The sequence below is a fragment of the Mastacembelus armatus genome, chromosome 1 (assembly GCF_900324485.2).
Source record: "Mastacembelus armatus chromosome 1, fMasArm1.2, whole genome shotgun sequence".
Classification (NCBI taxonomy): domain Eukaryota; kingdom Metazoa; phylum Chordata; class Actinopteri; order Synbranchiformes; family Mastacembelidae; genus Mastacembelus; species Mastacembelus armatus.
The window spans coordinates 7,457,648-7,480,454 of NC_046633.1; the positions used below are offsets into that span (position 1 = coordinate 7,457,648).

A 22,807-nucleotide genomic window follows, 5' to 3' on the forward strand; every position below is an offset into this window, starting at 1 on the left:
ATCTGACCATGAAATGTAGTAAATCAATTAGGCAATTGCTTAAATATACTTAGAGTTCTTTTAGTATAATCCTACACAGTATATGGATTACTAGAAGCTGCAGCAGTATACAAGCAGGTGAATTTAAAAGGAGACCCTCACATTTCCCCTACGCTGCTGGAGGCAATTGGCAGTTGAATGTTATTTACTCTGCTAGACAGCTTCTTTCTCTGACTGACTCAAACACACACAGCAGAGCTCAATGTGCTGTGAGAAGATTGAGAACACACCCCAACTGAGCAGCTTTCCCTCTGTGAGATAAGATGGGTATGTCCTCAAGTTGATGACAGGATTTCTTACTTCGTCTCACACCATGTAACGATTGTACAACATAGCAGCACAAAGCGCTTTATAGGTCATTTTTTTTACTAGAAAAAAGACACTTTGCATGTTCACGGATGATTATTATTCTAATTTATGCAGATGTTTTGAAATATTGCCTTGCCTCATATCAAATTAAGAATGCCCTTTAATTAATTAAGCAATTTAGATAATCCAAACAAACCTGCCTAAATTCAGTCAGTATACTTTGCCATTGCTAGCACCAGTAACATTTTAGCTTTACCACCAGTGTCTAGCTTGCACATCAACATGCCTGCAAAACAGAAAAGTCACTTTTATTATCTAGTCCTTTCCTACATTATTTAAGGCAACATTTCACACACACACTTTTTGATTTACTTTGATGAGCAATTTAGAAATACTATATATATTTCATCCATTACTACGTACATACTATATTTTATCCCTATCACACATTGCACACACATAACTTGCTTCACTATTTTTTTTTCTCTGTCGTGCTGTGCCAATTCCTCCAGCTTTACAAATATGATAAGACCAAAGCTGCAAGAACTATCCCAGCACTATGGTAATGGTTAACCAGATAATTCATTTAGGGGTGGGAATAGAAAACAGCCAGAAGTTATTCTGTCTTCCTTTCTCTGCTCGCCTGCCTTCAATGAGCTGAAATCATTCATAGTAGGATACACAATGGAAGATACATTGCAACAAGATAAACAGTTGGAATCTAAAAATCCAAATGAGGACCCAGGTAATTTTTAAATGTTTTCTCTTGAAATTAAGTCCTTCTGGATTTCTGCGATAGAGAACTGAGTGAGTCAGCTTTTCATTTGCATAATTTGCAGCATCTTGTGGTCAGATCTTTTAATTAGCATGCATTACCACAAATGATAGACACTTTTTTTGGTTTATTTATGTAATTGTACTCTAAAACCAACTGAAATGTAATTTTAAAATGCCACACTTTTCATTTGTACCTGGAAGATAAAATCTATATAATTCACATTCTTATATGCTATCATTAATAGTGGCCAGTCATGGAGATACTTATGTTTTTATACTACTTGTTTATATAGTGTCCCCGCATCACTTTCTCTTTTAAAGGCGGGATCCGTCAACGATTACGGGACAGAGATCTTCTCAGGAAGAGAAAGGCTGAAGCAGAAGAGAAGGAAACTAACCAGTGGGTTTTTGGGTAAATTTTCTAGAAAAACACAGTCGATGTTTGTATACTACATTCACAGTGCTGTTCGTAGTAACTATGTTTGGTTTAGCAGTAAAGAAGTTTATATAAGTTTAAGTACTTATGCAAGTAAAAATTGCTCTGATATAAAGGAGAGAAGAAATTTAGTTTTATTAGTTTATAAAGTCTTACTAAAGACCTTACAGCTATGTATTTGTCAGTGCATGGTGAAAACATTATCAGCACCTTAACAGCTTATCATTCCTCTGGTTTATATTGAATATGGAGCAAGAGGAAAGCAAAGGTTGCTCTGGTGTTTCTATTGACTTCTCAGATCCAGGTTAAGGACTTTGTACTATTAGCTTGGCAGAAGTATCACAAAGAGCCGTATCAGTGTTCACTGTTGTTGAGTTTGATTATAATTGTTGTACTCTTTCAGGGTGGAGACCCAGAGGAAAAGACCAAGAGCTGATGACAAGAGTGGCACAAAAAGGAGAGGGAGGCCCCGGAAACCTGAACCCACACCAGAGATAGGTGTCATTCAGGAAGAGGCAGCAGTGCCTCAGGAATCTCCTGCAGTAGCGGTGGTGCCTGAACCCGTGGTGGTCATTTCATCAGGCTCTCTAAGCCCCTTTACTGTTGTGGATGGTGACACACTAGTAACACAACCAGAGGCTGTTTTCACTGGGCCTGCTCCAGTGCTTGGATCTTTCCAAAGCCCAGTGTTTGCTCCTGCTCTTTCTTCTCCAGCTCCAGTTAACCCAACTCCAGCTCTTGTTTCACCTTCAGTTCCTGCACCACCTCCTGAAAAAATTCTAGATATAGCCCCACTTCCAGCTCTAGATGCTGCTGCAGTTGCAGCTCAGTCCCAATCACCTGTTCCAGCTCCAGCTCCTGCTGCTCCCACAGCTCTTCCCTTGGTAGAGACCCTCTACACAGAGTCACAAAGCGAGGAGGCCCTTGACCAGGTCCTGATTGAAGACTTGGGGCCTGATGAGGAGGAGGACATTTCTCCATCGCAAGACAAAAGACCTGATGAAGGTACTAAAGAACACCATCAGGCAATCCTTTGAGACATTGCCTGGATTAAGATTTTCTGACAATACATGCTTTGTTAAGAATTACTTTTAACACTGTCTTTTTTTAGATTTGGCCGAGAAACCGTCAATCAGCATACCCGAGCAGAACAAAATGTTTTCAATTTCAACCTTGTCCACTACACAAGAATATCTCCCAGGAAATTAATTCTAACTTCCTTATTATACATGTTTCCAATACTGCCTCAGCTCAGAACATGCAAAGTATTCTCTGGCACAGTTTGTATCTGAGTTTTGTTTTGGTTAGTGTGCAGCCTGTTGGTTGAAGAGCAAACACTGAACATATCTATTGCTTATTTGAAAAATGTATGAATTCAAACCAAACCTGTATGCTTATTTATTCTTGTTTTGCGCTTACTTTGCATTTGGTCAACAGCAAATTTTGCCTGCTTTTATTTAAAAATAAATATATGAATCATTGGTCATTTTGTATTTGTAATTGTGGATTTATTTGATCAAATTTTGTAAATGTTTTTCATCTAATAAAATACACTGCTTAGATCATCTGACTAGGGTCATTTTTATCTCTGTCACTTACAGCCACATACAGTGGGTATGGAAAGTATTCAGACCCCTTTAAATTTTTCACTCTTTGTGTCATTGCAGCCATTTGCCAAAATCAAAAAAGTTCATTTTATTTCTCATTCATGTACACTCAGCACCCCATCTTGACAGAAAAAAACAAATGTAGAATTTTTTGCAAATTTATTAAAAAAGAAAAACTGAAATATCACATGGTCATAAGTATTCAGACCCTGTGCTCAGTATTGAGTAGAAGCACCCTTTTGAGCTAGTACAGCCATGAGTTCATCTTGGGAATGATGCAACAAGTTTTTCACACCTGGATTTGGGGATCCTCTGCCATTCTTCCTTGCAGATCCTCTCCAGTTCTGTCAGGTTGGATGGTGAACGTTGGTGGACAGCCATTTTCAGGTCTCTCCAGAGATGCTCAATTGGGTCTAGGTCAGGGCTCTGACTGGGCCAGTCAAGAACGGTCACGGAGTTGTTCCGAAGCCACTCCTTTTTATTTTAGCTGTGTGCTTAGGGTCATTGTCCTGTTGAAAGGTGAACCTTCGGCCCAGTCTGAGGTCCTGAGCACTCTGGAAGAGGTTTTCTTCCAGGATATCTCTGTACTTGGCCACATTCATCTTTCCTTCAATTGCAACCAGTCGTCCTGTCACTGCAGGTGAAAAACACCCCCACAACATGATGCTCCCACCACCATGTTTCACTATAGGGATTGTATTGGGCAGGTGATGAGCAGTGCCTGGTTTTCTCCACACATACCGCTTAGAATTAACGCCAAGAAGTTCAATCTTGGTCTCATCAGACCAGAGAATCTTATTTCTCATGGTCTGGGAGTCCTTCATGTGTTTTTTGGCAAACTCTATACGGGCTTTCATGTGTCTTGCACTGAGGAGAGGCTTCCGTCAGGCCACTCTGCCATAAAGCCCCGACTGGTGGAGGGCTGCAGTGATAGTTGACTTTGTGGAACTTTCTCCCATCTCCCTACTGCATCTCTGGAGCTCAGCCACAGTGATCTTTGGGTTCTTCTTTACCTCTCTCACCAAGGCTCTTCTCCCACGATTGCTCAGTTTGGCTGGACGGCCAGGTCTAGGAAGAGTTCTGGTCGTCCCAAACTTTTTCCATTTGAGGATTATGGAGGCCACTGTGCTCTTAGGAACCTTGAGTGCTGCAGAAATACTTTTGTAACCTTGGCCAGATCTGTGCCTTGCCACAATTCTGTCTCTGAGCTCCTTGGGCAGTTCCTTCGACCTCATGATTCTCATTTGCTCTGACATGCACTGTGAGCTATAAGGTCTTATATAGACAGGTGTGTGCCTTTCCTAATCAAGTCCAATCAGTTTAATTAAACACAGCTGGACTCCAATGAAGGAGCAGAACCATCTCAAGGAGGATCAGAAGAAATGGACAGCATGTGAGTTAAATATGAATACTTATGACCATGTGATAATTCAGTTTTTCTTTTTTAATAAATTTGCAAAAATTTCTACATTTCTGTTTTTTTCTGTCAAGATGGGGTGCTGAGTGTACATTAATGAGAAATAAAATGAACTTTTTTGATTTTGGCAAATGGCTGCAATGACACAAAGAGTGAAAAATTTAAAGGGGTCTGAATACTTTCCGTACCCACTGTACATGTGGAAATGGTAAATATTTTGGACAAATATAACATCCACAATAAAACGAGAGAGATCGTTTAAATGGTTTTACTGATTTTAAATACAAAAGCTAAAAACTAATCAGTGTTACAAAAATTCCCACAAAATTTTTCAAAAACCATAAATTCTACTTTTTTTTTTTTTTTTTCTATGGCCCCTAATGTCACTGCTATCACTTTATTTTGGAACTGTCTATAATGTCTGTATATTACCTGCATAACTTAATCTGTATCTTGTTTTTATAGTTTTTTTTTTAACTGGAGTTGTAGAGACCTATTGTATTTTATGTACTTTGTACAGTGGTACAATGATGCAGTGGTACAGTGGAAATATTCAGAGCTTTTACTTCCTTTATTTTATATTGTAGTATTTATTTAGCTATCCTCATGTGTAAGTATTTTAATGTTGTAGCTGACAACGTGGAACCAACTACAACTGTTTCACACTTTTTCATTATATTACATGAGATTATTGTATATTTTGTGAGTAAAATCTAATCCTTTAGAGTAACTACTGTTGTCAGATAAATACAGGACATAATTTTCTTCTGACAGAGTAAAAACAAATGCAAATATTCAAGCAGAGTTGAGTAAATGCATATTGCACCCACGACTATGTATTGTTCTGTTGTTCTGTACTTATAAATAAAGATTGTTAAAAACAGTAAATATCTCTAGGCTGCCCTCTGCTGACATTAAACATGAAATGCCTTGCAACGAGTTCAAATGTGTCGCTTAGCTTTTCCATTGAATTGCGTAGTTAGTTCATACTAGTTGCGTAATTGAGTATTTTTCAGCAAAGAGTAGTTTGCAATAAACAATAATAAATGTGACAAATGAATGACAAACTTACACTCAGACCATTTGTCAGCCATTAGTTTGTCACGTGAAACACTTCTGGTTGGCCAACAATTAAATCACGTGTTTCCGCGTTGACGACCTCCCACGTGTCTAGTCGGCGTGCGGTTTGTTTAGTAGCAGCTAGCTCGCAGCTAACTCATACTCATTAGCTGTCTGCTCTTTGTGTATCAATAAAATGGGTCCTCTGTGTGACTGCTGCGGTGAGTACATAAACAAACTGAATCAGCAGGTTTCTGTGATGAGAAAAGAAATCAAGAACCTGAGGTAGGAACATCACCTGCACTTTAAAATGAGCTGTTTTTCACACAAAGCTGTTTTAAGTCTTGCTGCTACTGTGCCATTCATAGCATTTTTTGTCCCCTTTTTTAATTTTGGTCTTCACCCTCGGCTTCTCTTCTTTGTCAGACAGATGTTGGACAGTGCGGTTAGAGCTCATCGTAAACATATGGTGTCCCTTCAGTCTGCTGTGTCCAAGATTGGACTCTGTGAAGCTGACAAAGACAGGACAGCACCACCACCACCACCTGTAACTGCACCGCAAGCTGCATTAGAAATAGGTGATTACAAGTGTATGCAAAGGTTTAGCTATTGTGTGAAGCTGACAGTTGAATAACCCACAACCAGCCTTGGCAGCTTTTAAGCGTGGGGGTAGAGTTTGTTTCTGCTGTAGAGTTTTTTTGGCAGCAGATGGCACAGGAAACACTGCACACATAGAGGGAACAATGGATTTCAGTAGATATAAGCAAATTCAGGATGTAAATAGCACTCGAGGAGCTGTAAATGTGAAAAGAATCAGGGTTCTCCAACAGGAAAGTGCGAAACTCTTAATAATAAGCATGAGCTGAAAGCTTTGGAACGACCCTCACTATCTCCTGACTTAAAGATCACTGAAGATTTTTGCATAGGTCGCAAACAGGCTGTGTGTGTATGTCAGTGTAGACTATCTCAGGACTTGAAGTGATTTGCAGGAAGAGTGGGTAAAAGTTAGAAAGAATCTGGCTTCAAGCTGTGATATTTGTGAAAAGGAAAGTTACTAAGTACACACCGAAGATACCCACAAATATTTATAATGATATCATACACATAAAAATGACAAATTCTCACATGTATCAACATATTTCTTTATGTAATTACACATATTTATATCTATAGGAAAGATCCAGACAGTCCCGATTGGTTATATCAGTTCCTGTTTCTCTGTGAAGAACGGGACACCCAGACAGCCCACCATTTGTGGACCATCAAGAGCAGAGTTGCGCATCCAGCAGGGTGTCTTCAATAACCCAGGGCATGCTCTGGTGGGCCTGGAGCAATACTCCCATGTCTGGTAGGTCACACAGAGTTGGTGTAAAAAAAGGACAACAGTGTGATTATTGTTTTATCATCATTTTGGTATTTTAAATTGATGCTTGAATCATAACTTGTTGGAATGCATTTTCATTGAGATGTTAAAAGTCCAGTGCACCCTTTTCATTGCTTGAAATAAATCACTGTCCATTAGGTACCCTTAAATCCATGTAGTGCTGCAGTTGTGGTAAATATGATAATTGTAATTAGTAATGCTTGGTATTTTCTTTTACTCTACTAGAAGTCTCTCCCCAACTAGCATTTGACGATTTAGATTTTAGGGTTTCTTTTCCTTCTTTGACATGAGGTCAAATTTTGTAACAGAACACGCTTTGCACATATTTAGACTATTATTTATTTTTTTTTTTCATGACATCTTTGTGTTGTCCTGTTCTGCGTTTACAGGATCATCTTTATTTTTCATAAAAATGGGCATCTGAGTTACAAAGCCAAAGTGAAGCCTCCTAGACTCAATGGTCAGAGAGTTGGCGTGTACTCGACACGCAGTCCACACCGACCAAATGCCTTGGGCCTAACTCTGGCTAAGCTGGACAAAATTGAAGGTGAGTGTCATTGACAAAATGTGTCAGCTGTGTTTGTCTTTTGTGTGAGTGAGGACCTCTGTACAGATTTGGCAGTGTAAGCATACAATATCTACACATTTTAAGTGGTTAGTTTGTTAGCTAAATGAAAAACAAATCTATATGCTCAGTCAAAGTTAGCCTTGACCCTGGAAACGAATAATTGACTCTGTTTTATAGTAACAAATGTATTTCTTCCTTTTTATTTTCCAGGTGACACAATACATCTCTCAGATATTGACATGATTGCTGGCACCCCAGTTCTGGACATTAAACCTTACATTCCAGAGTATGACTCCCCCAACACCAGAGCTGGCACCAAGTTAGAGCCTTGTGATTCAAACTCAGACCAACAAAATATAATGATTATGGAGGAGTCAGTTATCTTAAATCCACAGAAAAACTCAGGAGCAGATGGTCAGTCAAATGTAAAAGGCAAGAAAGATGATGATGATGATGATGATGATGATGATGATGATGTGGGGAATCTCCTCTCAAGAGTCAAATGTCAAGCTGACATTCCAGGTGCTGATTCATCTAAAGTTAGTGCTCAGTTTTCCTTGTCCAAAGACTTGTGTACTGTGCTGGAAGAGGCCAAGCTCTTTGTGACCCAAGATGACACTTACCAAAGTGAGGAAGTTTCGAACTCTCCTAAGAGCAAGCCTCCAGATTCAGTACAGGACTTTCCCTGTTATGGAGAAGAGGCCTACAGCACCATAGCTTCTTGGATCAGAGAGCCTCCGGTGGGCAGTCTGGAGGTACGCTTCACCCCTCATGCTGAAAGGGAGTTAGCAGAATTCCTTCCTGCCCACCTAGCAGGTAAGATTTTAAGGCCATGTTGTTTCTCAAAACTTATTATTGTGGAGAAAAGCTGATATTTTCTGTTTCTCCACAAGAGGGAGCTTTTGTGAAAAATGAATATGAAAATGGTCACTGTGCCACCACTTTAAAAAAACAAGTTTATGTGACACTCAGGATCCACTGATGATGACAGACCCAAGTTCCAGTTTTTGTGCAGTCTAGAGGAGGCTGCTGTCGCCATCAGAGGGGTGCTGTCTGCAGACCCACGGTCAGTCTATAGGAGGATGTGCTGCCAAGATAGACTCTTCTTCTTCACCGTCGACACAGCTGACATCACATGTTGGTTTGGTCAAGGATTTGCTGAGGTACTGCGGGTCCGCCCTGTTGAGCACCAGATTGCCTCATTGTGATCAATCATTTCAGGGAAAGCTTTGCAGCTGCATAGAGATGCTTGTCATCTATTTCAAGAAACAGAAGCAAAATCTGTCAGTTCTTCCTCACCTCTGTATTTCCAGGTAATGGTCCTGCTGAGAAAATGTCTTTGAGATGTGAGATTGATAATTTTGACTTTTCTTGTGTGGAACATTTTGGTTTCTTTCATTTTCCCTGTAAGTGTATTCTCTATGCACATCATGTTTAGAGAAGAAAATAAAACTGACTGACTGATGAATCAGTGGACATTCTTGCTGTAATTAACTCCCCAACCAGCAGTGTCAGTAAATCCCTCTCCAACCGTAGCTTTGCAGTGGTGTGTGGGTTTAAGTCGGAGGAAGCAAATGAGAGCCAGGGGCTGGTCAAAATACCAATAGAACATTTGCTGCTATTAGATACATGGATTTAAATCTCCAAAACCATACTTTGTTTTACTCTGAAATTAATATACACAAGTCCAATAAATTTTTTCCCCTCTTCAGCTGAAGTAGCCTCACTATACTGCACTGTAAAATCAAATATTTATTGTTTGAGAATGTGGTGGTGTTACACTCAAATGTGTATGGAACACCTGGGATGTAAAACAGGAGGATTGATGCTGTTTTAACAGGAAAGGATGCTTGCACTCCTTGTATCAGTTTTCTATACATGTTAAATTAATTACTAAATACAAACTATTTGCAGCATTAGTTTTGAAAGCATATATTCCACACATGCATAAAATATAGGCATAGTACAGTATATTGTTCTGTGACTACTATGAGACTTAAGAGTAAGGCATCATTAAGGAATGAGGTTTTTTTTTTTTTTTAATCCGGGCATAACATTGTGAAAAAAAAGAATTCAGAGAGACGTATAGTGTTACAGTAGTGCTTTTATTTTATATTAAAAACAAATTACGCCCATCAGTAGTACCATTAATGGCCTGAGTGGGGCAGCACCGAGTGGTGGTCTGCGGTACCTCATCTGTTGCGTCAACGCTACAGCCGATGAAGAGAAACGGACCAATAGCAGAGCTGACATTTGTGTTTTGAATGTAACGCGGTTGATGGCCGCCTCTAACGAATTTGTTTTCCTCTGTCATCACTTGACGCTGAGTAGAACTGCTAACATTTGAGAGGTAATTTGGCTTTAGGGAATTTAACGAGATTTTTCGGGCATTTCGTAGTTTGGTTTGCTTAAAATGTTTGTTAGCTGTCACCGTGACGCGTGTGTGCAGACCATTTGAGTAACCTGTTTTGTGTTAACGTTAGCTAGCTAGCAAACAACTTGGTAACTTTTCGTAACGTTACGTAACCTTTTCCTTTTAAAAAACAAGTTCGACGGTGTAACTTACACCTTTGCTGACATTTTTGTTAATTACCAGTTGTGTGTTTATTTATGCATTTAGGTTCAATTTGGGGGGGTATAGTTAGAGCTCATGAAAGTGCTGGACATCTATCCGGGCTTGAAACCTAGTTAACGTTACCGTAAAGTCCGTATCTCCTTGGATAGCTAATTGATGATAACGTTAACTCCATTTTCTCTCTAGAAACTGGCTCCACGTTGACGTTAAGCAAGTTTACACTTGGCCGGTGACACATAAATTCAACAGGAGGTTTTTCTGTCATTTGCTGCATTTCAGCGTAATGTCAGCCAGGAGGTCAAGTTCTAGTGGGGAAGGCTTGGTAAGACTCTGTTGTGCACAGTTTTAACAGTTATTGTGTTAAATTACAACTGAGCATGCCAATTATAATTTATCTTTTTTGTTGAAATTAGCCTTCCAGCAGATATGGAGAGCGTACACCTCTGCGAAGTGTGGAGAATGAAATTCTTCACCTGCAAACTCCATCATTTAGTCTGAAATCAGAATTACCCCAGAATGCTGGCGTTAAAACGACAAAAGTGGGTTTGTACTAATACTTAAAAATTCAGTTAATGCTTTTGATATCTTTGTGGCTTATCTCGTCTCTTTTTAATCAACAGGATGATGCTGCTCTCTGTGATTCAGAACCACAGTTGCACTCGCCTTCTTTTTCCAGATTTATAAAAGCCAATGCCTCTATGGATGATATGACTTTGACAACTCAGACTGACTGTGGACTTGAAGATGTAACATTTAAGTCCTTTACCTGTGCTGGTGGTGAAGTTGAGATTTCAGGCTCTTCAGTCTGTGCAGAAGAAAGCAATGTTCTGCCTAAGGAGCAAGCTGCTGGAAATGCTTGTGAAACAGAAGATACAGTTACCTCTGACAGTATGATAGTGCAGTCATACAGTGAACATATAGAGCACCCATATTACAATCTAGAGGTGAATAATGCTTCCTTAGCTGATGTTGATGCAGCCTGCTTTGGTATAACTTCCAACACTTCACTGGTCTTTGGATATCAGAATGATGAATGTGTCACACAAGATTCATTAGAGACAGATGGCTCAGAAAAACCTGCTAATGGACTGAGCAATATAACCTTTAAATCATTCAATTGCATAGGAGGGGAGATTGAAATTTCAGAAGAGCCCAAACCTGCCGATGAGACTGTTCGGCTGTTAGCCAACCACATTATGACCAGCAATGTGGGATCCGGTTGTGATTTAGAGCCAAGCATTTTAGCTGGTGACCATACTGTGCAAAACTGTAGTGGTCATTTAGATCATCCATACTGTAATATTGAAAATTATTCATCAACTCCAAATAGAGACCTCTCCACTGCTCCAGAACAATCGACATACAGCACTGAGACTATGGATACAGTTAACCGGAAGAGCTTGGTGGTACCAGATAGCCAGACTGGTGAGCAAGATGGTGTGACATTTGGGCCTTTCAGCATAGCTCGCGGTGAGATTGAAAAAATAAATGCCGACCAGGTGCCCACAAATACCTCCTCTCTTCCTGAAGACCAGACTGTGATGTGCCAGTCACTGAACAACACTGTACCTACTTCTAATATACAGGAGGACATTCAAGATGACTATCAACAACCAAACTCTGTTGGAAATGAAGTTGTAGTTCCATCAGCTTTCAGTGTATCTTCACTGACTAATGCATCTTTAAAGTCTTTGGAAAACAAATCTGCCAACTGTGAAGTGCAAGACACATCAGAGCATTTAGTACATTCTGAGGGCAGTGCATTGCCTTTAGGGACTCACAAAACAGAGTCTTCTGACTGCAGCCAAGTTGTGGCTACAGTAGGGACTCCCACAATTGTGAAAGCGGAGCAACATCTGGAACATGTCTCTCAGGTGTGCTTTGTCAGTGGACCGCCTGAATCCAGTGAGGAAAGCGACAGTGCCTTTGGCCCATCTGGAAATGGACCTGTTCTTTGTAACTCTTCAGAGAAAACATGCACAGAGACCCTCACTGATGTTTTGAAAATGCTGTCAGAGTGTCCCTCTGTAGCATCAGCTTTGCCCTTCAGAATCGTCACTCCAGTTGTTAAGAGAGTCTCTCTATCAGCATCAAAGGCTTGTAAAGATTTTTTTGCTGACGACTCTGCTTTTGAAGGTGAGAAGAGCTTGGTCTCTCCTCTTAATCTTGACCCTGCTGGGTTATGGGGTGAAAACATTGGGAGCCCCATGCCTTGTCCACTGTTCAACTCTACAGCACTAGGTATGAAGTCCCTGGCCGACCCGGCAGCTGGACCAGTGGAGGATGTGGATGTGAAACCCTGTGCTGTGCCTCAGTCAGAAGTAGAAAAGCCAACCCTCGAAATCCCACTGTTTCCAGATGGACCCCTTCAGCAGCAGCTCCTGCAGATGGCACAGTTTCTTATCTTAGCATCTGGAAAGATGGGCCCTGCTGGAGTTGTGGTCCCAGCAGCAAGAGCTACTCCTCCAGAATCCCACAGTGTCTGTGTGGGCACCGCTGTCAAACTGGTAGATCACAGCATTAATACATCTGGCCAGTTTGAGAGAAAGAGGGATTTCTCTGTGGTTGATTCCTGCACTCTTACAGACCCTCTCCTGTGGAAGTAAGAAATTTGCTTTGAATTTGTTATTTTTAAGAATTTAGTTCACAATGTTTTGTGATTTTAATATGGGTAATTCAGCTTTCTGTGATCTGTCTGCCTCTTGCGGCTTCCTTCTGTTCATCTGGTCTCAGTGTACCTCCTGGAAGCCTAGAGCGTCTCCCCAGACAAGAGCTGGAGCAGAGGTTAAGGTCCAGCATGATCATGGTTGAGGCCCTGGTGCAGCAGTTGGCTGCAGCTAGAGCACATGGATGTCCTTCAGCCGCCCCTGCTCCATCAGATCTCAGGGAGGCATTAGTGCAGACAGACCACACTGAACTTACGCAAGTAAGGACACACGGTTTTAAAGCAATGGGAGGTGTAATTTATTTAGATTTAATAGTTTCTCTGTGATGAGGTTTTAGTTCAGCTCTCACTATTACTTTGTTTGATAGATTATTTTATTTGTATTTTATATAGACCACAATGTACCGAGACCTTTATATGGAGGCTCTGACAAGGATTAGTGAGTTGGAACTGGATGAAAGTTCTCTGCACAGCCTTATTCAGTGTATGCACAACCTGAGGGTCACAATGGTAAGAGACAAACATTTATATAACCCTTATTCAGATATTGGATAGCAGCTGTCATCTTTCAAGCAAAAATTCTCAGACTCTGTTTCAGCTTCTAAATTTATCTCAACAGACCAATATGAGTAATGAGAAGGATGCTACTCTCTCTAACTTGAAGAAAATAGGAGACGTTGTCAGAGAGGACCATCAATGCCTTCTTTCACATGTATGTAATCATAGCTTTCATATTCTTCTCACATGACCTCAACATCATGTTTGTTTTTGTAATTATTGATCAGGTGGTTTTCTTAACTTTGTGTAAACCTGCATACTGCAGTAATGGTGTATGTTTGTGGGCTGTAGTTTAGTGGGTATTTATACTCCTTCTGTTTAGTATGGTCAGATGAACTCTTTAATTGAGAAGACAAAAGTGACACATGCAAGAATGATGCAGAAGGTCAAAGACGCTCTTCACCAACGAAATGAGATGAAGACACAGATGGAGGAGGCCTTCTCAGCCAAGGAGGCGGTAAGCACAGGGACTGTTTACACTAATTGTTATGTGGCTTTTGTGTATGATTTGTTTCTAGTTCTATGAGCAACCCCATCCTTATTCAAGTTACTTGCAGAATACAACACAAAATATTTTTCTGGTTATTTTGTATTGAAGAGCTCACTGGTATTACAAGTTGTCATGGGCTTTATTGTAGAAAAGTAAGATAAAACAATTAAACATTTCAGTACCATATCAACTATCCCAATTGGCATTTGCCAGAATCAGTGTGGTTAGTGTCTTGTTTAGCAGTAGCTATTAACAAGTTACTGGTGATTAACTGTTAATAAGCAAAATATCCAGATGTATTTACAGTCTGGCTAACAGTTTAATAGCATGTCAGTGTCTCTATGTTCTTAGATGATCTAGTAATAGGGGAACTGGGAGACAGAGTTAGCACTCTGTTAGCTGCTTTCAGAGAACCAAATGTAATATTCTAGCAACAATACATATCTCATATAAGCAAATAGTATGTTTTATTTAGCCACTACTACTTAGTTTTTCTGATCTGGTGGACCTGTCCACAAAGATTGGGGAAAATATTCAAACTGCCTTTTAAATTAAAATTTTGTCATCTTTCCTGCAGCTGATGTGCTTGTTGCTTTTAGCAATATTCCTTGTTCCAGTAGAATTAAGTATTTGTCTAATGTTTCCAATCTGTTTCCAGGCTTTCAGTGTAGTGGAACAGTTGAGGATGCACTGTGACAGAGAAATCTCAGAGCTGGAGGAGTGTGTGGGATCTCAGGAGAAACTCCTGGATGCCCTAAATCAGGCTTACCCAGAACAGGCAAGAACAAAAAGCAGTTTTTCAATTTGAGAGTAATATTCTTAAGAATCTGTCTAGTTTAATCTTCTCTTCTCTAATCTTTCTTCTCTTATAAACAGGTTGCATTAAACCAGGCATGCACTGAAACATTAAACTCTGCTTCTGATCTTTTGTCCCATACCATGGAGGCGCAGTCCAGCTTGATGAAAGAAGTATGTTCAGTATATGAATAGATTAAAATACATACTGTGGACATACATTGATTTTGTGGCAAAGTAAGTTGTGATTACCAAAACTCAAACTCTGCTAGAAAGGCAACCATTAAGAGTGTTCATTTTCCCTGGTATTTGGTCACAGTAACATGGAACATCACTGTCATTCGATGTTCTAAATTTTTCAATACAATATTTATAACCATTATTTTAAATATAATAATGTTCATGGTACTGATGCGTTTGTGTGGTCATCTTTTCACAGCTCTGCACAGTCAGAGGCCTTTTGCACAAAACTGCTCCCATGCTTCTGAAGATGAACGAGAAGACGGCAGCTGCTTTGAGAGAGAAAGATGAGCATATTTCTGCAAAAAAACAAGCTATTGAAAAAAGAGAGCAGGTAAAAATATTATTTAACCGGGACAGTTATCTACAGTATGCATAAAACTGATAATGGCTACAGATGGTAAATATAATCTTTTAATTTAAATGAACTTGTAATCCACAGATGGAAGAAGAATTAAACCAAGCTAATTTGGATCTCCAAATAGCTAGAGAGCAGATTAGTGATTTAAACCTGCAGGTGACAATTCTGACCACAGGTAAAAGTTGATCTGTAAACCTTGTGTTGGCCATTTCATTCATTTTCTTTAATTTTTTTTTAATATAAACAGTCAAAGTAATTTCTTTATCAGCTTATAAAATTGCTGGTGTTCATTTCATTTCAATAAACTTCAGAGATGGGTGTACTGCGTGAGAAGTTAACAAACAAAGAGGAGGATAGAAGTCAGCTGGAGAGGAAGGTGACAGAGCTGTCTGCTACAGTTTCCTCTACATTGGCCTCGTACACCTTCTTGGAACAGGCCTTCAATGCTGAGACTACAAAGTATGACTCAAATTTTGCAATGGCATACATGTGCTTATGAGTAAAAAGGAAGAACATATTGTAATAGTAACATATAAATGCTGTAACATGTAAGTGCTAAAAAAATAATGTCGTTTCAGGTTGCAGCAGTCATGGAAAGACATCCAGCATGCCAAGAACAGAGCAAATGAGTAGGTGTTGAAAATATTTTTCAACATGAAATGAAAGCAAACATTTCATGTTGAAATTGGTCATATATGAGATATATACAGTTTTATTGATTGGAAATGATGGTAATGAAGACCAAATGATTGAAGAGAGCAAAATCACAAGAACAAAAGGTTAAGACTAAATTTAAAACGTGCAGTAAAAAGCATTACCTTGTAAGTCTCAAATTTACATTTATTTCTAAATATGTGCATAGGCATTTTGTTATCCATATGTTTTTGTTGTCCTGTCTTCGTTTTGCTGCTGACAAGCAGCTCTGTTACTCATAGGCTTTAACAAAGAAGGTTTAAACTACCGGCAGAGAGAGAATGGAATCAATAGGCAACTTCTGTGCCACACATCTAAAAATGTTACAGAAAATGCTGGAACAAATTCACGTACCTTTGTTTTCTCTGTGTCTTTGTCCAGGTTGGAGATGTCATTGGATCAGTCGGAGCAGCGTGTGTGTGAGTTGAGTGAGGCTCTTGCACAGAAAGAGGAGCAGCTCAGTCAGCTGCAGTCCCTTTCACAATCTCAGAAAATGCAGATCCGGCAACTCCAAGATATTTGCACACAACTCAATGGTGTGCGGGAAATGAACGAGGTTAGTTTTAGAAAGAATATGTGGTATTCATCTGGTACCTTTTTTGTTACCTGTTGTCTGTAATGTAGAACCATTTATGTGGTTCCTTACTGAAGTCTGAGTGTATTGATGAAACAAATAGGAGTGTGAGCAAAGTTTGCTTAAATCAAATTTTAAATCAAGCATTGGTTAAGAGACAACATATTTTTTAGCGTAACATACACGACCAATATAATACCAAGTTCTTATATCACACACAGTTGAATAGTTACTCTTGGTATTCAGTGTTTTTCAATCTACTTTGCTGTCTTTGTAATTGTTTGACCTCAAGCTGTTCCCATTATAGGAACAATATGTTTGTTTTTTATTTTATGGTGTATTTCTGGTTTCATTGCCTGTGTGTGTGTGTGTGTGTGTCTTAGTTTTTACAGATGGAGAGTGATTTGATGAGGGAGAATATGGCTGAAAGTGAAAGTACTCTAAGGGCTAACCTGCAGGGACTCCGGGAAAGGAACATCGAATGCGAGGACTTGAAAGGCAAACTTAGTCAACTTCAGTAAGTTAACTTTAACTTACATTCTTTAATCAAGTTGAAAACCGTGATTAATGTGCTGTTATTATATCCATATTCTCGAGAATTTCTGATTAAATGTATTGGGTCGCCAACACCCATGTGATGTAACATTTGCCATCATTCAGTGTTTTGGATTTTTTTTTTTTTTTTTTTTTTTTTTAAAAAGCTTTTTACTTTGCCTACTGCAAATTTCTTTACTTCTCTGGCTTGTCCTGTGACTTATAGAGCGAAGTGACTTTTATGTGTATATTTACAGTCATTTTGTCGAGCAGTCACTAGCATCAGATGGTACGCTTGACTCAAAGATAATATTGCCGATATACTGCCAAAAAAGTAAAAACGCTTACGTATATGTACAAACTACAACTCTTAGTGTAACACAAGTGAAAATGGTACCCAAAAGAAAGAGCTATACTGCAGACTTTAAAGTGCTGGTCATAAAATATGCAGCTGAAACAAAGTTTGGAGTGAGTGTTGATATTCAGACAACCAAAGAGGACACATTGCTTCACTTTCTCCTTGATGTTGGCACAGTGGTTTTAGAGTTATTTGACACAGATGAGGGACTAGCCTGCGTTCTTCATAGGCTAATTTAGGTTACAATTAATGCATTGCAATAAATGCAACTTATACACCAAAGTGGCTTGTATATGTTGTTTTCTGTTCAACATGGCTGTTTTTGCTAAAAGCGACTAATATTCTCGGTGCCTATTATAATCCGGAAAATACGGTAATAAGTTATTCACAGTGTAATATGTAACCTAAATTATACCTGTCCTAAAATGAAAAGCTTTCATGCTTTTTGATTAAATCAAAATTTCACAGTGGATAAATCTTCACTTTTTTCATGTTGTACAGCTATATTTGAATTTAGGAAGACTGAGTGCTAATCCTAAAACAAGTTGTCTAACTGTTTAACATTTTGTACACATTGCTCATTTAAAAGCTTATCTGTATGTGTTTCAGGTGTGAGAACCAAAGTTTGCATGAGCAGCTGGAAAGCACAAGGTCTAGAGCCAGTGCAACCCAGCTGGAGCTTGGAGAGAAGCTGGCTCAGGCAGTCACTGAAATCACTTTGCTGCATCACACGCTGCGAGGACTGACCAACGAACTACATAAAGCTCTTGATGACCAGGTAACATTTAGGAACTATATATATATATATATATATATATATATATATATATATATATATATATAAAGACAAACAAAACCTTAACTAGCAGACTTGAATGCACCACTGACTTTAAAAGGTTTTGAGATTATTTTTCGACTTATTTTACAGTTTTCTTCTAAGTTTTCTGTTGAGAGAGCGGTGCTTCAGTTCTCATTGATATGGTGTAAAACTTCACAACGTTAAAATGAGTTCTGTGTAACCACACTGCAGCATTGTGGAGAAATGTATTTTCATGCAGGCTTTTATGTCTTTTTTTTAGAAACCAGAACCATCAAATGATAAAGACTCTCATCTGGCTGGCAGCTTGGAGCGTTGGCACCCCTCAACCTCTTTTGTTGACAGCATCATGGTTGCGTTAACTGCTGAGAAGGAGGAGGTTGTCAAAACAGACACACCTTCTGCTCCAGGTACTCTAGCTTTACCAAGTGTAATATTTATTAGGCAGATGAGTGTTGTTCATGACCTACTGATAAGTTCAGTAATTTAAGAGAGAATGAAAATTATCAGAGAAACAGTTTTTAAAACAAAACAAAACAAAAAAAAAAAACACTGAGCACACAGTCTTAACATAACGTCCACCCTTGAGGGGTCCTTGAGGACCAGGATTAACCATTGGTTTAAACATGTTCAGCAGGTTTTTCCAGATTGTATGTTTCCCCTGTATAAAAGGTGGTATTGATATCAAGTGGAGAGCAAAGAGTCCATTTCACAAGAATTGCTCAGAATGCTCTTCTGTTAGAAAGCAAGAGTTGACAGTAGCCTGCTCATATGCTGCAATAATCATTGTTTACTTCAGTCGTCTTTCTCAACCACATTTATCTTGGTGAATTGTACATCTAAAATTGCCTACTGTATTATACTGGTCAGCATGTATTTACACATCTGTAGTTAACACACCTCAGTTCAGAGATGGCTCAAGTATCATTGTCCCCACAGACACACCTGAGCCACAGTGTGACTCTCTGTTCAGTGAGATGAGTGCCTTCACCCGTGTTACAGCCATCACCCCTAAAAAGCATTTACAAGCACTGGAGTTTGAACCAGAAGGGGATGAGCAGAGCAGCGTTGCAGAGCTGCTGGCTGACCTGGGCAGCACTGTCACAGAGCTGGGCAGCACCCTGAAGAGGCTCCAACAGCAGAAAGACATTCAGCTGGAGGAGCTGAACAACACCATGTAAGTGCTGTAAAATGTGTGTGAAGTATATTTAGGACTGCTACTGAGGTTTTTTAAATGATTAATTAAACAACTTTTTTTTTTTTTTAGATTAAAATAACGTATTTTGAGAGTCAATTCATTACTCAACTAATGTCTTTAACACCAGTTAAATTAGTGAAAAACAGTTCTTTTCACACTTGAATTATTCCCAGTTGTGATGTTCATGAAACACCAGAGATTTGAAACATTTTTAAGCCCAGGGGCATCTTGTTTCATTGTTTTATCTGATCAAATGCCCCAAACCAAATATGTTGTATTTATTATCTCATGAGAAAATTAAAGCAACAAATCCTCACAACTGAGCACTGCTAACTAAATATTTGATGGTTGTTGCTTGGATAAAATCCCTCAAATAATTAACTGATTACAGGGCTTTCATCAGAGGTTTGATATTAGAGGTCAATCTGTGATAGAAGGGATAATGGTAATTTTGTTATAAATTTCTGGGTTTTTGGTTGTTGTTTTTGTTGAATGTCACTTCTGAGATCAGTGTGTGACCGGAGTTTCCAAGGTTTATGTATGTATGTATGTATGTATGCCATAATATTGTTTACTGCATGGTTGCAGCTATGGCCTGCAGAGGGAGCAGCAGGCTGCAGAGCGCAGACATGAGGCTGAAGTGCTTGAGCTGAAACATCAGCTTCGCCATCTAAACAGCCTGGTTGAGAAGGGCAATCAGGCACTGCAGCAGAAAACTCAGGTAAGAAACACTGCATTGTCAGTATTAATGTTATGTATGATTCCTAACAAAGTTCAGGATGGGTAAAGAGGAGCATTAACCAGTACAACTAAAACTGCTGAGAAAACCATTAAAAATAAAAAAATGCTGTTCTTTATACAGGATGAGAAGGTTGTGACAAAGTTGGTGGCAGAAATACAAGCAGTGCAAGAAATTCTAAATAAGCACAGGACTGACAACAATGTAAGGCACATAATCTATATAAATCTTTTAAAACCAATTAAATATTTCGTTCCTAAATAAACGCATAAAAATGTCAGACTTGCATAAAAGATTTTTTTCTGTTAATCTGTTGATTTTTCAAAGGAATTGCGGAAGGAAGTGGTTGAGCTACGCCGTTCTCTCCAGGAGGCGAAAGTAGAGTCTCAATTTTTGCATGAAGAGTTGAGGAAAGCAGGTGGACAGTCAGCTAACCCAGCAAATGTCATGGAAGAGAAGATCAAGTTATTGAAAGAGGTACTTGTGACTTATGGTGTCAATATAGCCAGATACAGCAGACGTGCATTAATTTAGTGAATAACATCAAGTATTTTTCAGTTTAGTGCTGTGTTTTTCTAAAAGATGTTTCTTTGACTGTTATTCCTAGGTGGAGAGACTGAAGGTGAATCTTCAGGAGGTGGAGCAGGCCAGAGTAAAACTCCTTGAAAGAGCAAAGAGACACGTAAGTACTGACTCAACACTGTATTTCTGTGCTGTATTCACCAGCACCTTTTTGTATCGTCTTGGAAAAAAATGACATTGTCATCATACTGTTATCTCTAAGCTGTCTTATAAGACATGATGTGATTCATTGTATTCATGACATTACGTGTCTCATAGCAAATGATCCATCAGTCTAATCAGCAGAAAAGTGAGAATGAGCTTCACATGTTAAACAACATGATCAATAAAGTCCGAGAGGTGAGAGATGCTTATCATATCGCTTTTGTACGTTCTTCCATATTTCAAGAGCACAAATTCTGTACATATGTTTAATATGGGAGATAATTGATGTTCCCGTTTCTCCACACAGACACTGCTGTCTTTGCCAGAGGTCATGAAGAATTGTGAACAGATCCAACATCTTATTGAATACATTGGCTGACATGGTTATTTTCACTTATGTATTTATGACTTTGTAATGTTTTAATTAGTCCTGGTTGTAAGAGTACCTATTTTTGGAATTAATAAAATGTGTTTCAAATTAGTCTTTGTGCTATTTGCTTTTATTATTTGTTTTAATTTAAGGTCACAAAGTGTTAATGTTGACAGCTGCACACATGGCCATCATTAGTTTGTTTACACCTTGCTGTAAATATAGGTGTGTTGCACCACGCTAGATGGAAAGTAAAACATGTTTGCCAGGAGTTAGCAGTCAGACTTAGGGTAAAAGTGACATAAATGTAACGGTTAGAATTTATTTATATATATATATATATAAATGTAATTTATATATATATATATATATAAAATAGAAAGTTAATATGTTTACAGAGAAGCAGATATCCGTTGAACGATATTTAAAATTTCTCTACCTTTAGTGGAATCAATCAAACAATGATCTTAGGATAATTCGGATTTTTGCTTTTATATATCTAGAATTGGACATTTGTTGGAGCACCCTGGTAAAGCCAGTTGTTACCATGGTCGTTCCATGTGCAGGAACACCAGTTGTGATGTTTGGATCTGGCTGTTAACCTGTGTGGCAGGTTTCTGCCCTGCTCTGCCCCTGTTTCCCCCTTTCCCTTGTCTGTTTCTCTGCAATCTACTGTTGAATAAAAGAATCCCCCCCCCAAAAAAATTGACATTTACTGATGACTGTAATCCTCACTTAATCTACATCGATTTTAAGTTTCTTCTGTAAAACTGACCTTTTACAGAAGAAACTTAATTTAAAAAAAAACATTGTCAGCAAAACTTCTTTTGTGATAGAAAATCTTTGCTATTATGAAAATGCTTCCTTACGAGTCTCATATTACCCAGATCTTTTGTGGAAGAGGTCTTAGTGTTGAGTGGAAGGGCTTGCACTACTTAAATTCATAGGCTGAAATATTAAATTACGTGTCACTCTGTTTTCTGGTTAGTGGATCCATGTGGTCGATTAACTATCCGAGTGCTTTGTTGATGTCTCGGCATGATAACTGAGGCCAGTCATGGTGTTTGCTCATTCTGTGGCTCCAGACAACACTTAAAACCCGCTGAGCCCAAACCGTGTAGAAAGCACCGTAAACACAAAAAGGAAAATGTGTTGAAGGGCTTTTTTTTTTTTGTTCCTAATGGCACTGGGTCTGGATCTGTTGACCCTTATTATCTTGCAATATTTAGCAGCTGAATTTCAACTAATACAAAACCAGATGTCATAAATTTAAATACCACTGTCATAATTTGAGAATTAGTTTTTTAAAAGATATAAATGATCACACAGAAAACATTTATAGCTTAAGTGGTCAGATAGTATCTATAGTGTTTGCTGTTGTGATAATGATTTTAAGAAGGCAAAAAATGCCTATATTTCTCAAATTGTGCCAGGACTACGTACATTTATGAGCACTACTATATATCTGAAATATTTCTGTTAATTGATGTCACCTAAATTTTGAAATATCCATACTAC

At 38.8% G+C, this 22,807-nt stretch overlaps 3 protein-coding genes across 5 annotated transcripts; all 3 read left to right on the plus strand.

Annotated features, from left to right (window-relative positions):
- Positions 1-920: 920 nt before the first annotated feature.
- On the plus strand, positions 921-3,126 carry hemgn (hemogen). Of its 2 annotated transcripts, none has more exons than XM_026302493.2 (4): positions 921-1,093; positions 1,447-1,537; positions 1,965-2,566; positions 2,673-3,126. In XM_026302493.2, the coding sequence occupies exons 1-4, from the start codon at positions 1,033-1,035 to the stop codon at positions 2,768-2,770; spliced, it is 852 nt and encodes a 283-aa protein (XP_026158278.1). In that variant the 5' UTR covers positions 921-1,032; the 3' UTR covers positions 2,771-3,126. The 2 variants fall into 2 exon arrangements, with proteins under 2 accessions (XP_026158278.1, XP_026158279.1); XM_026302494.2 differs by having other exon boundaries at positions 1,447-1,525.
- A 2,629-nt stretch (positions 3,127-5,755) lies between these two features.
- On the plus strand, positions 5,756-9,064 carry trmo (tRNA methyltransferase O). 2 transcript variants are annotated; one of them, XM_026303608.1, is made up of 6 exons: positions 5,756-5,929; positions 6,071-6,222; positions 6,818-6,992; positions 7,418-7,575; positions 7,807-8,412; positions 8,569-9,064. In XM_026303608.1, the coding sequence occupies exons 1-6, from the start codon at positions 5,841-5,843 to the stop codon at positions 8,802-8,804; spliced, it is 1,416 nt and encodes a 471-aa protein (XP_026159393.1). In that variant the 5' UTR covers positions 5,756-5,840; the 3' UTR covers positions 8,805-9,064. The 2 variants fall into 2 exon arrangements, with proteins under 2 accessions (XP_026159393.1, XP_026159395.1); XM_026303610.1 differs by having other exon boundaries at positions 5,790-5,929; positions 6,075-6,222.
- A 605-nt stretch (positions 9,065-9,669) lies between these two features.
- Positions 9,670-21,401, plus strand: spag5 (sperm associated antigen 5). Its single transcript, XM_026304332.1, has 25 exons — positions 9,670-9,946; positions 10,358-10,493; positions 10,585-10,710; positions 10,792-12,773; positions 12,905-13,097; positions 13,230-13,346; positions 13,456-13,548; positions 13,717-13,851; positions 14,543-14,662; positions 14,761-14,853; positions 15,119-15,253; positions 15,362-15,455; positions 15,592-15,739; positions 15,859-15,909; positions 16,355-16,529; positions 16,931-17,064; positions 18,049-18,217; positions 18,519-18,666; positions 19,196-19,433; positions 20,043-20,175; positions 20,317-20,397; positions 20,521-20,670; positions 20,801-20,875; positions 21,034-21,114; positions 21,227-21,401. The coding sequence occupies exons 2-25, from the start codon at positions 10,455-10,457 to the stop codon at positions 21,296-21,298; spliced, it is 4,782 nt and encodes a 1,593-aa protein (XP_026160117.1). The 5' UTR covers positions 9,670-9,946; positions 10,358-10,454; the 3' UTR covers positions 21,299-21,401.
- The last annotated feature ends 1,406 nt before the right edge of the window (positions 21,402-22,807 follow it).

Coding starts and splice junctions, on each gene's coding strand:
- hemgn (XM_026302493.2), top strand. CDS start 1,033: ATGGAAGATACATTGCAACAAGATAAACAGTTGGAATCTAAAAATCCA. Junction 1,094..1,446: donor AAATCCAAATGAGGACCCAG/GTAATTTTTAAA, acceptor TCTCTTTTAAAG/GCGGGATCCGTCAACGATTA. Junction 1,538..1,964: donor ACTAACCAGTGGGTTTTTGG/GTAAATTTTCTA, acceptor GTACTCTTTCAG/GGTGGAGACCCAGAGGAAAA.
- trmo (XM_026303608.1), top strand. CDS start 5,841: ATGGGTCCTCTGTGTGACTGCTGCGGTGAGTACATAAACAAACTGAAT. Junction 6,223..6,817: donor GCAAGCTGCATTAGAAATAG/GTGATTACAAGT, acceptor TTATATCTATAG/GAAAGATCCAGACAGTCCCG. Junction 8,413..8,568: donor CCTTCCTGCCCACCTAGCAG/GTAAGATTTTAA, acceptor TGTGACACTCAG/GATCCACTGATGATGACAGA.
- spag5 (XM_026304332.1), top strand. CDS start 10,455: ATGTCAGCCAGGAGGTCAAGTTCTAGTGGGGAAGGCTTG. Junction 13,098..13,229: donor ACCACACTGAACTTACGCAA/GTAAGGACACAC, acceptor TATTTTATATAG/ACCACAATGTACCGAGACCT. Junction 14,663..14,760: donor ATCAGGCTTACCCAGAACAG/GCAAGAACAAAA, acceptor TCTTATAAACAG/GTTGCATTAAACCAGGCATG.